We start from the raw sequence: 13,848 nt of genomic DNA, 5'->3' as shown, positions 1-13,848 counted from the left end.
AAAAAAAAAAACAGGACAAAAAGAATGAGCAGGTCAGATCTGCCCCCCAAATTTCAAACTAGAAATTTGAAATTCCAGTTATCACTAGGCACCTGGGTAATCAAGAATCAACTCTAAATGTTCGGTATAACCTGGATTATAACCAAGCCATCTCCTAGGCTTCATCATGTAATCTAGAGCTATTATACTGACACAGTGGATATTACATTATCTTTTCTTGATACCTCGCAGCATCAGAACATTGAGGCTCTTTGAAATACACCTAATTTTTCAGACTTATTTTCTTCCTTACCTCCACACAATAGGTATTAGTTCAAGATTCTAACTACCATGTAGTGTTCACAAATACATAAATATTTGTGAAGGAGATGTTCTGCAGAGCATGTAAAAATTAAGGTCATTGCCCAGAATGGTGGCTCATGGGTGTACTCTCAGCACTTTGAGAGGCTGAGGCAGGTAGATCACATGAACTCTGGAGTTCAAGACCAAACTGGGTAACAGGATGAGACCCCGTTCCTACTAAAAATACACACACAGCCAGGCATGGCGGCTCACACCTGTAATCCAGCACTTTGGGAGGCCGAGGTGGGTAGATCATGAGGTCAGGAGTTCAAGATCAGCCTGGCCAAAATGGTGAAACCCCATTTCTACTAAAAAAATACAAAAATTAGCCGGGCACAGTGGCACACACCTATAATCCCAGCTACTCGGGGGGCTTAGATAGAGAATTGCTTGAACCCAGGAGGCGAAGGTTGCAGTGAGCCTAGATCATGCCACTTCACTCCAGCCTGGGTGATAGAGAAAGACTCCATCTCAAAACACACACACACACACACACACACACACACACACACACACACACACACACACACAGTTAGCCATGCATGGTGGTACATGTTTATGGTCCCAGCTACTTGGTATGCTGAGGTAGGAGGATCATTTGAGCCCAGGAAGTAAAGGATGCAGTGAGCCGAACTTGTGCCACTGCACTCCAGTCTGTGTGACAGAGCAAGATTCTGTCTCAAATTTTGAAAATAAAATAAATTTTAAAAAGTCTGGGCGCAGTGGCTTACGCCTTTAATCTCAACACTTTGGGAGACTGAGGCAGGAGGATCCCTACAGTCCAGCCTGGAAAACATAGGGAAACTCCGTCTCTAAAAAAAAAAAATAATAATAATAATAATAATAATTTAAAAAATAAATAAATAGGGTAACAAGTCTGGGCACAGTGGCTCACACCTGCAATCCCAGCACTTTGACAGGCCGAGGTGTGTGTGGGGGGCGGGGGCGGGGGGGTATCACCTGAGGTCAGGAGTTCAAGACCAGCCTGGCTAACATGGTGTACAAAAATTAGCTGGACATGGTGGCTCACGCCTGGAACCCCAGCTACTTGGGAGGCTGAGGCAGGCGAATTACTTGAACCCGGAAGACAGAGGTTGCAGTCAAAGATCATGCCACAGTACTCCAGCTGTGGTAAAAGAATGAGACACCATCTCAAAAACAAAACAAAACAAAACAAAAATTAGGGTAACTAGAGAGTAGCGTCCTCTTATAAAGACAGCATCAAATTGACAATCGTGTGTGTGTGTGTGTGTGTGTGTGTGTGTGTGTGTGTTAAACACAGAAACACATAAATGTTCATGACTGAGACCAGAGTGAATCAATTTTCCAGAACCTGAAAGTCCCAATAAACACCTCTGAAAAGATTAGTAACTCTACATACCTAAAGGCTTGACAAGAAAACTCTGACACATCCCTATCAGCAACCAGCTGAAATATCAGAAAGGAAGCCATTAACCTCCTTCATCCTAATAACACATACTAACTGTTGCTAAAGCATCAATCCTATGTCATATTAAATATTTTATACTTATTTCTAATGCTTACAACAGTTATATAAGTTACTATACTACCTTTAGAAAAGAAGACACCAAGTTGTTGATAACTCAAGTCATAAGTGGCAGACCCTAAATATGAATTCTAAATTATCCTAATTATGATTTTTAAAAATAGTCTGCAAGTATCGTCAGCATGGTATCTCATGCCTGTAATCCCATCACTTTGGGAAACCGACATGAGAGGAATGTTTAAGTCCAGCAGTTCAAGACCAGCCTGGGCAACATGTCAAGACCTTGTCATTCTACAAAAAAAAAAAAAAGAAAAAAAAGAAAGAAAGAAAATGAAAATTTGGGGAAGGGATACAGTGGTTCTCAGGCCTATAATCCCAGTACTTTGGGAAACCGAGGCAGATGTATCACTTGAGTCAGAAGTTTGAGACCAGCCTGGCCAAAAGGGTGAAATCCCATCTCTACTAAAAATACACCAGGTGTGGTGGCATATGTTTGTAATCCCAGGTACTTGGGAGGCTGAGGCATGAGAATCACTTGAACCCAGGAGGCAGAGGTTGCAGTGAGCCAAGACTGGACCAGTGTATTCCAGCCTGGGAGACAGAGCATGACTCAGTTAAAATATAATAATAAATTAAAAAATAAAACTGCCAGGTGCAGTGGCTCACGCCTGTAATCCCAGCACTTTGGGAGGCCAAGGTAGACCGATCATCAGAGGTCAGTAGTTCGAGATCAGCCTGACCAACATGGAGAAATCCCATCTCCACTAAAAATACAAAATTAGCTGGGCATGGTGGCGCATGCCAGTAATCCCAGCTACTTGGGAGGCTGAGGCAGGAGAACTGCTTGAATCCAGGAGGTGGAGGTTGCATGGTGAGTCAAGATCTCACCACTGCACTCCAGCCTGGGCAACAAGAGCAAAACTCTGTCTCTAAATAAATAAATAAAACTTAGCCACTGTAGTGGTACATGCCTGTAGTCACAGATACACAGGAGGCTGAGGCAGGAGAACTGCTTGAATCCAGGAGGTGGAGGTTGCATGGTGAGTCAAGATCTCACCACTGCACTCCAGCCTGGGCAACAAGAGCAAAACTCTGTCTCTAAATAAATAAATAAAACTTAGCCACTGTAGTGGTACATGCCTGTAGTCACAGATACACAGGAGGCTGAGACATGAGAATGGCTTGAGCCTGGGAGGTTATAGCTGCAGTGAAAAATGACTGCACCACAGCACTCTAGCATGAACAACATAGAGAGACACCCATATCAAAGAATAATAATAATAAATAAATAAAAGTATTTAGACCCAGGGGAGTATAAACACCTAAGAATTATTATGTATCCTTCTAGAATTGAATATAAGAGAATAAATTGAATGTAATTGAATAAATCATACAGACCAACAGCAGAATGGTGGTAACAGGAGATGGGAGAAGGACAAATGGGGAATTAATGTTTAACAGGTAAAAGAGTTTCAGATTTACAAGATAAAAATAATTATGAGACTTTGTACACCATTATGAATGTATTTATAACTAATTAACTGTAACCTTAAAAGTGCTTAAGGTAGTAATTTTTATATTATGTATATTTTAACATAATAAAAAAAAACTGGAGGAAAAAAAAGGTATTTAAAGAAAATAAGCTGGTATTTTTCTCAGCCAATTTTACCAAAATCAAAACATCAAGCAAAAGAAACAAAGCCACAATATTGATGGTTAAAATATAACTAGAACAGAAACTTCAGACTTAAGCACTGAGAAACATTAAAAAGAAAATTATTAAAAACCTTATTGTTTTCGACAGACGTGGTGGCTCACACCTGGAATCCCAACACTTTGGGAGGCTGAGGCGGGTGAATCACCTGAGGTCAGAAGTTCAAGACCAGCCTAGCCAATATGGCAAAACCCTGTCTCTACTAAAAATACAAAAATTAGCCACAGTGGTGGCAGGCATCTGTAATCCCAGCTAGTTGGGAGGCTGAGGCACCAGTATGGCTTGAACCTGGAAGGCAGAAGTTGCAGTGAGCCAAGAGTGTGTCACTGCACTTCAGCCTGGGTGACAGAGTGAGACCCCATCTCCAAAAACAAACAACAGAAAAAAACTTTATTGTTCTCATTAATAGAAATAATTAATCCAAGAGGCGAGAAGCAGAATATTTCATTTTAATGATCACTTTCTTCATGTATGAAAGATAACAAAAGACTGGTCATGCCATGTCATGACTTTCACTACTGTGAGTGACTGACACAATAAAGTTGGTTAAAATAATTTCTCAATAAATTGAGTATAAATATTTTGCAAGCTAGGCCCAGCCCACTGTGGAGGGGAAAAAAGAAGAAACAAAACAAAACAAAACAAAACAAAAAAAAACACCTGCACCTGCTCCCTAGCTATTTTCTCACAGATATTCTATTACCAAAGGAACGCAACTTACATTTCAAAAATATAATGCTTCTTTCTTCCCTGCCTCCTGTCTGCCAACTCCCAAGGAGATAATTTTTAAAAGGCCAGGCCACAGTGGTTCACACCTGTAATTCCAGCACTTTAGGAGGCTGAAGCAGCAGATTGCTTGAGCTGAGGAGTTGAAGACCAACCTGGTCATCATGGTGAAATCCTGTCACTCACTATTAAAAACACAAAAATTGGCTGGGTGTGGTGATTCTCCCTTGTAATCCCAGGTACTCAGGGGGCTGAGGCACATGAATGCTTGAATCCAGGAGGCAAAGGTTGCAGTGAGCCAAGATTGTGCCACTGCACTCCAACTTGGGCAACAGAGCAACACCGGTCTCAAAAATAAATAAGAGGCCATTTTCTTTCCTTTTCTTACTTGCTTCTGCCACTCAATAAAAGGCGTTTTTCTTTTCCTACCTTATGCCTATATCCTTTTTCTTTCTGTTTCCCTCTTCTCCTAAGGACAGGTAGCTCTTCGAATTGATGTCTGCCTTCAAACATGACGATTGCTTTTCCAGCCACCCAGGCTCTCTCAGAAGGATCTCCAAAAGCCTCCACGTAGTACTGCCGATAGGGCCTCCGGTTGGAAACTAAATAAGAGTAAGAGAACCAGTATCATTAGATCAAAGAAATTACTTCTCATCACTGTTGTCAAAGAAGACTGTTTGCAAAAAACTAACATGCCCACTATGATCTAGAGTAGATTATACGAGGAAAATTTTAAGTATTCAATATGAGTCAATACATAGGAGGTTATGAAAGTTTCAATAGTCTAATCTGATGACGTGATATAGCTACAAAACCAGCTAAATATAGATTAGCTACAAACACGAAATTAAGATAGTAGACAGGTGAGTTTCTTTTACCATCAGTCTATAATTTCGTTGCTCCAAAAACACAGAAGACATATTTTTAATAGGCCCACAGCAACAAAAATATGAAAAAGAACAAATAACCAAGAAAATGTGAAAAACACTAAACTAAAATATGAAGAGGAGGAAATGTTTCAGCAAAGCAACATGTATGATCTGGGTAGTGTAGCTACTCAGATAGAAGCACCACACAAGGTGATTTGCATGAATTCCTCCCCACAACCACACCCCCAAATAATTGGTATGGTTTCAATATTTTAAATATAGTAAGTTAAATAACTTACTATAAGTGCATAGTCAAACACTGGTTTTGCAGAGAAAGTGAATGCCAGCACACTGGGAGGCTGAGGCAGGCGGATCAACTAAAAATACAAAAAGTAGCCAGATGTGGTGGCACATGCCTGTAATCCCAGCTACTCAAGAGACTGAGACACGAGAATCACTTGAACTCAGGAGGCAAGGGTTGCAGTGAGCGGAGGCTGCACTACTGCACTCCAGCCTGGGCAACAAAGCAGAAGTCTCTCTTGGTGGGCGGCGGTGGGAGGGGATGAAAACACTTAAAGATAGAATTATAGCATGAGGGCATAGAACCCTCAAAGGCATGAATGAATAAAACAAAAAATAGTTAAGAACACTGTATCATACAGTGGATGAAAAGGGAAACTAATAAAGGTTGGACAGCAGCCAGACTTCTAAGAGTCTGCATGGCATGGTAAGACCTTAGGCTTTATAGCTTTGACTTTTGGCCGGGCGGGGTGGCTCACACCTGTAAATCCCGGCACTTTGGGAGGCCACGGTGGTTGGATCACCTAAGGTCATGAATCCCAGGTCAGCCTGACCAACATGGTGAAACCCTGTCTCTAATATTAAATACAAAAAATTAGCCAGACATGGTGGTGCATGCCTGTAATCCCAGCTACTTGGGAGGCTGAGGGAGGAGAATTGCTTGAACCTGGGAGGCAGAGGTTGCAGTGAGCTGAGATTGCACCATTGCACTCCAGCCTAGGTAGCAAGACCAAAACTCTGTCTTTTATCAAACAAACAAACAAAACAAACAAAAAAACCCATTAGCCATTATCCCGTAGGCAATGAAGACTCATTTAAACTGGGCAAATACAGACTTGGTTTTACATCTTGGAAATATAAAGACCATATTTAAATAAATAAATAAATAAACAAACAAACAAAGAAAAACAAAATCTGATATTTACAATACAATGAAATATTAGGTAGCCTTTTAAAAAATTGAGAGAGACAGACATTCAGAAACATACTATAGCATAGGTGAACCTAGAAGACATGATAAGTGAAGTAAGGAGTCAACAGGACAAATGTCTGATTCTAGTTATACATGATATCTAAAATTGTCAAATTTATAGAGAAAAAACGCACAGAACAGTGGTTGCCAAGGGCTAGGGTGATGTTGGTAAATGGGTACAGAGTTTGAATTGAGGAGATGAAAAAGTTTGGAGATGAATAGTGGCGATGGCTACATAACAGTGTGAATATACTTAATGCTACTGAACTACCTACTTGAAACAATGAAAGCATTAGGCCAGGCAAGGTGGCTCAGGTCTGTAGTCCTAGCATTTTGGGAGGCCGAAGGGGACAAATCACTTGAGGTCAGGAGTTTGAAAACAGCCTGGCCAACATGGTGAAAACCAGCCTCTACTAAAAACACAAAAATCAGCTAGGTGTGGTGGCACAAGCCTGTAGTCCCAGCTACTCTGGAGGGTGAGGCAGGAGAATCACTTGAACATGAGAGCTGAAGGTTGCAGTGAGCTGAGATCGCGCCACTGCACTTCAGCATGGTTAACAGAGCTTCATCTCAAAAAAAAATTTTTTTAATTTAAAAATATGTATACAAAAAATAAGCAAACAATAATAATAACAATGAAAGTATTAAGGCTGGCTGCAGTGGCTGGCTGACACCTATAATCCCATCACTTTGGGAGGCTAAGGTGGGTGGATCACTTGAGGATAGGAGTTCAAGACCAGCGTGGCCAACATGGTGAAATTCGGTCTCTATTAAAAATACAAAAATTGGTCAGGTGTGGTGGCAACTGCATATAATCCCAGCTACTTCTGAGGCTGAGGCAGGAGAATCACTTGAACCCAGGAGGCAGAGGTTACAGTGAGCTGAGATCCTGCCACAGCCTGGGCAACAGAGCAGAACTCTATTTCAAAACAACAACAACTAAAACATAAAACATTAAATTAAGTTTTGTCCATTTTTAAAAAGTCAAATAACCAATGGTGAAGATATGGGAAAAATCAGAACCAATGCATTGCTAGTGGGAAACTATGTCCATTGTTAAGTTGAGAAGCATCACAAATTTGTGGAAAATCTATAAACAAATCACAGATGCTTCATGACATACCCATTATAAGTTGAAAATATTAAGTTGAAAATGAAAGGTAGCCAGATGCAGTGGCTTCATACCTATAATCCGAACACTTTGTGAGGGAAAGGTAGGAGGTCTGTTTGAGCTCAGGAGTTCAAGACAAGCATGGGCACTACAGGGAGACCCTGTCTCTACAAAAAAAATTTTTCATTAGCTGGGCGTGGTGGTGTGTGCCTGTAGTTCCAGGTACTTGGGGGGCTGAGATGGGAGGATCACATGAGCCCAAGAGGCAGAGGTTGCAGTGAGCTGAGATCATGACACTACACTCCAGCCCGAGCAACAAAGCAAGACTTTGACCCCCCCACAAAAAAAAGAATAATTAGAAAATGCGTTTGATACACCTAGACCACCCTAAACATGCTCAGAATACTTATGTTAGCCTATAGCTGGGCAAAATTTCTGGCACAAAGCCTATTTTAAAATAAACTGCTGAATATCATGTAATTTACTGACTACTACATTGAAAGTACAAAACAGAATGGCTATATAGGTAACCTGAAGTACCATTTCTATTGATTGTGTATGTATTGCTTTCACACTATTGTAAGGTCAAAAAATTCTAACTTGAACCATTGCAAGTCAGGGACCTTCTGTATATGAAATGTCCAGAATAGGCAAATCCACAGAAATAGAAAGTACATTAGTGGTTGCTTAAGGCAAACACATGTGGGTGGGGAAAGATGCAGACAGAGGTAGCTAAAGAGTATGTGGTTCTATGTTAGGGTGATGATTATATTTTCTTTATTTTTTGTTTTTTATTTCTTTTTTTTTAAATTGTATTTTAGGTTTTGGGGTACATGTGAAGAACATGCAAGATTGCTGCATAGGTACACACATGGCAGTGTGATTTGCTGCCTTCCTCCCCATCACCTATATCTGGCATTTCTCCCCATGCTATCTCTCCTCAACTCCCCACCCTCTATCCCTCCCCTATTACCCCCGAAAGACCCCAGTGTGTGATGTTCCCCTCCCTGTGTCCATGTGTTCTCATTGTTCAACACCCACCTATGAGTGAGAACATGCGGTGTTTGATTTTCTGTTCTTGTGTCAGTTTGCTGAGAATGATGGTTTCCAGGTTCATCCATGTTCCTAAAAAGGACACGAACTCATCGTTTTTGATGACTGCATAATATTCCATGGTGTACATGTGCCACATTTTCCCTGTCCAGTCTATCATCAATGGGCATTTGGGTTGGTTCCAGGTCTTTGCTATTGTAAACAGTGCTGCAATGAACATTCATGTACATGTGTCCTTATAGTGATGAATATATTTTCTAATTGCTATCCTGGTGAAAACTTCAAATATGGAGTTGGGTATATAGATCTAAAGCCTGGATAAAGACTAGCTCTACGGATATCGATTCAGTTTACAGATGACAATTTAAAACTCAGAGTTAGTAAGACTGGCATTCAAGAAGGATGAAAAAGGACTATTAGAGACTAAATGTGTCCTTCTGAAATATATTATTCTGAAGGCTTGACCCCAATATGTTGGTGTTTACAGGTGAGGCCTTTAGAGTAATTAGATTTTGACAAGCTCATGACGGAGGAGACTTCATGATGCAACTAGTCTCTTTATAAGAAGATGCCAGAGTGAGTACTTTCCCTCTCTGCCATATGAGGACACAGCAACTTGGGAAACCAAATTGCTAACACTTTGATCTTGAAACTTCTCTGTCTCAACAGCCAAAATTAAATTGCTGGCCAGGAGCAGTGGCTCACACCTGTAATCTCAGCACTTTGGGAGGCCAAGGCAGGAGGATCATTTCAGCCCAGGAGCTCAAGACAAGCTCATGCAACACAGGGAAATCCTGTCTCTACAAAAAATACAAAAATTAGCCGAGTGTGGTGGCACACACCTGTGGTCCCAGCTACTCAGAAGGCTGAGGTGGGAGGAGCACTACTAGTGCACTGGAGCCTTAGAGGCAGAAGGTGGAGTGAGCTATAATTGTGCCACTGCACTCCAGCCTGAGTGACAGAGCAAGACTCTCCCTTAAAAATAAGACTAATTATAAAAATAAAAAGAACAAAAAATCAAAATCCTTCTGGGTCCTATATACTTATCTGCCTATAGGATCCTCCCTTCTCTGCCTCTGTCTCCATTGCCTCAAATCAGTCCAATCTAACTTCTACCTGAATCAAACCAACAACAAAAAAGGTACTCGTTATCTCCACCTTCTTATCCCTAGTGGACATTTTATTTGCTCTCTAGGGAACACTCAGCAAAATTGACCATATTGTCCTTCTTAAACTAGAGTGAGCTCAGCTCATGTGTGGCTTCACTTTCCATGGTTTCAGTTACCTGTGATACAGTACAATAAGCTATTGGGGTCAAAGGTAGGAGACAGAGTCCCATAAATTTTATTACCGTATCACTATTGTTTTATTATTAGTGTTGATCTCTTACAATCCCAATTTATTTTTTATTTGCTTATTATTATTATTATTTAGATGGAGTCTTGCTCCATTGGTCAGGCTGGACTACAGGGGTATGATCTCAGCTCACTCCAACTTCAGCCTCCTAGGTTTAAGCAATCCTCCTACCTCAGCCTCCCTAGTAGCTGGCACCCGCCACCATGCTCAGCTAATTTTTTTGCATTTTTAGTAGAGACGGGGTTTCGCCACGTTGGCCAGGGTGGTTTTCAACTCCTGACCTCAAGTGATCCGCCCACTTCAGCTTCCCTAAGTGCTAGCTTTACAGGCGTGAGCCACTACACCCAGCCACAATACCCAATTTATAAATGACACTTTATCATAGATATAGATATAGATGAAAAACATTACATATATGGGATTCAGTACTATCCAGTTTCAGGCATCAACTTAGAATCTTAGAACAATATTCCCAGTACATACTAATGTACTCTAGCCACATTCTGTTACTTTTCCTCTTTTATCTCTGATTCATCTTATTCTTTTTCATCGTTTTTCTACAACCTCAGTCTCTTCCATATAGACATCAAATGTATCTTCCTCAGTGTACCTTTTGTCTCACAGTATCTTCTGTCTCAAGGCCATCCATCTTACCTATGCCTTGCTCATGGCTCCAACTAATATGAACAAGGATATGTCATTTCTGAGTTACAGATACTCCAGTGTTCCCTCAGTAAATGACAATCTATTCATCCATCCAGTGTTGAAGCTAAAAACGTGGGAGTCATCCTGCAATATGGAAACCTGAGAATTGAAAACCACAAGATTTCTTTCTCCCTCACTCCACATTATCCAATCCATTACTACATCAGATGCATTTTATCTCCTAACCTGTTTTTATTTTCTACTCACAACTTTCATCACACCATAATCACTACAATGATTCTTTAAGTGTCTTTTTTTTTGTGGTCCCCCTCTAACCCATGTTCAACACTCCAGTCACAGTGAACTTTGAAAATGAACAGATCAGGTCATGTCTTGTTCCTTTTACTAGATTCGAATTTCTCATGAGAGCAAGCAGTATTGATGTATGGCCCACAAACGGATCCCAAAACCTAGCACAGTACTCAAGCTATACAAGGTACTTACTGTTTGTCAAATAAATAGCATGGACTCAACTAGCGTGCATAAGAAACACTATAAATAGGCTGAGTGGGGTAGCTCACACCAGTAATCCCCATCAGTTTGAGAGGTCCACGAGGGGCAGATCCCTTGAGCCCAGGAATTTGAGACCAGTCTGGGCAACAAGGCGAAACCCCATCTCTACAAAAAATAAAAAACTTAGCCGGGCATAGTGGTGAATACCTATAGTCCCAGCTGTTTGGAAGGCATGGGAGGGAGGATTACTTGACCGTGGGAAGCTATGGCTGCAATGAGCCATGATCGCACCTCTGTACTCTACCCTGGGCAATAGAGCGAGATCCTAAATCCAAAGAGAGAAAGAGACACCCTAATGAGTAAGAAACCAGCAGTCATAGGGACAGGGAAGGTTAGAAAAGGAGGACTAAAAGAGTTTTCTACTAGCAGAATTTAAATATACAAACAGGTAACAGAGGATAAGGTAACAATATTTTTTTTTTTTATTAAAAAGAAAAGGTCTCATTGTGTTGCCAAGGCTGGTCTCAAACTCCTGGGCTGAAACCATCCTCTCACCTCAGGCTCCCAAAGTGCTAGGATTATAGGCATGAGCCACCATGCCTGGTGAAGGTATCAAATTTTTAAGACACTAATTTTTTTTTTTTCTTTACATACAGAGTCTCGGTCTGTCACCCAGGCTGGAGTGCAGTGGTGTGCTCTTGGCTCACTGCAACCTCCAAATCCCACGATCGAGCAATTCTTCCGCCTCAACCTACCCAGGAGCTGGGATTATAGCAGCATGACAACATGCCTGGCTAATTTTTGTATTTTTAGCAGAGACAGGGTTTCACTATGTCAGCCAGGCTGGTCTTGAACTCCTCACCTCAGGTGATCCACCCACCTTAGCCTCCCAAAGTGCTGGGATTACAAATGTGAGCCACTGCACCCAGCCAAGACGCTAAAATTTATAAAGGTCTTTGGGCATCTCAGTATTCAAAATATAAAATCAAATACAGGAATTCTACTTTGGAGAAATCGTCCTTTTTTTTTTTTTTTTTTTTTTTTTTAAAAAAAAAGGCATGTGTGGTGGCACACATCTGTGCTCCAAGCTACTCAGGATGCTGAGGTTGGATGACTCTTTGAGCCCAGGAGATTAAGGCTGCAGTGAGGCAGGGTTACACCACTACACTCCAGCCTGGGCCAACAGAATAAGATCCTGTCTCAAAAAATAAATAAATAAATAAATAAATAAAATATGAAAAACATCTCCACAAAGTAGAAAAGGTAAGCTGCAAAATATACAGTGTTCTATGTGAAACTACGTGAAAGTTGACTAATAAGTATTTATTTAGTCATGTAAATAAAAATACAATTTACATGAAAAAACATTATGAATATAAAAATATATTAATATTGGCCAGGTACAGTGTCTTACTCTGTAATCCCAGCACTTTGGGAGGCGGAGGCAGGCGAAATCACTTCAGGTCAGGAGTTTGAGACCAACCTGGCCAATATGGTAAAACGCTGTCTCTACTAAAATACAAAAATTAGCTGGGCGTGGTGGCGCATGCCTGTAATCCCAGCTAGTCAGGAGGCTGAGGCAGGAGGAGAACCGCTTGATCCAAGGAGGCAGAGGTTGCAGTGAGCCGAAATCACACCACTGAGCTCCAGCCTAGGTGACAGAAGGAGACTGAGACTCTGTCTCAAAAAAAAAAAAAAAAAAAAAAAGAAATATCAACTGGTGGCTGGATGTGGTGGCTCACGCCCATAAACCAGGTACTTTGGAGGCCAAGGCAGGCGGATCACCTGAGGTCAGGAGTTCAAGACCAGCCTAACCAACATGGTGAAACCCGTCTTAAAAATAAAAAAGAAAAAAAATCAATTGGTTGCCTGTTAAAAGGAGTGAAGAATGTGATAGACCACAGCAAAGCACAGAGTAAGCTAATTTTTCTGAATCTCATCAACATATGACTTTCAGGAACTAAAATACATGTATTAAAACTAAAATAAAATAACTACCATCCTAATCTAGAAAAAAGGACAGCTCAAATCAAGTTTCAGCCTGGGCACAGTGGCTCACGCCTGTAATCCCAATACTTTGAGAGGCCGAGGAGGGTGGGTCACCTGAAGTCAAGAGTTCAAAACCAGCCTGGCCAACATGGTGAAACCCTGTCTCTACTAACAATACAAAAATTAGCCGGGTATGGTGGCCAGCGCCCGTAGTCCCAGCTACTTGGGTGGGTGAAGCAGAAGAATCACTTGAACCCAGGAGACAGAAGTTGCAGTGAGCTGGGATTGTGCCACTGCACTCCAGCCTGGGCGACGAAGTAACTTTCAGCCCCATCCTTCAGAGTAATTTGAAAGTAAGGTACCTGAGAGCCAAACACAATGATCAACTGAAAAACAAACACTAGCATTTAAAGGAAATACTCCAAATCAAAATTTTAAACTTCAAAATTATTTCTAAGAACCATTTCCAATGTTTCAGATTTTATATTATCAAAAATGATAACCTGAAGATTAAAGTTGAAACATGTAAATATACTGAAAGATGATTCTGGACAATGTAAACATTACAGAAATAGTCTAACACCTTCCTGGCATCAACAGAATAATTGAGAATGTTTAAATCAGCTGGGCATAGTGGCTCACGCCTGTAGTCAGCACTTTGTGAGGCTGAGGCGGGTGGATCACCTGAGACTGAGAGTTCAAGACTGACCAACATGGATAAACCCCATCTCTAGTAAAAATACAAATTTA

General features: G+C 41.1%; 1 protein-coding gene across 1 annotated transcript in view; it reads right to left on the bottom strand.

The window, feature by feature from the left end:
- LOC119468715 (histone-lysine N-methyltransferase, H3 lysine-36 specific-like) overlaps positions 1–4,893 on the bottom strand; it is a 19,258-nt gene extending 14,365 nt beyond the window's left edge. Inside the window, exon 1 of the mRNA XM_037732923.1 lies at positions 4,719–4,893. Within this exon, the coding sequence (XP_037588851.1) occupies positions 4,719–4,802 (84 nt within the window). The 5' untranslated portion in view covers positions 4,803–4,893. The remainder of the gene's footprint in view (positions 1–4,718) is intronic.
- Between the last annotated feature and the right edge of the window lie 8,955 nt (positions 4,894–13,848).

Source organism: Cebus imitator, unplaced genomic scaffold (assembly GCF_001604975.1).
Source record: "Cebus imitator isolate Cc_AM_T3 unplaced genomic scaffold, Cebus_imitator-1.0 Scaffold478, whole genome shotgun sequence".
Taxonomy (NCBI): Eukaryota; Metazoa; Chordata; class Mammalia; order Primates; family Cebidae; genus Cebus; species Cebus imitator.
This window is presented reverse-complemented; position numbering and strand designations above follow the sequence as displayed.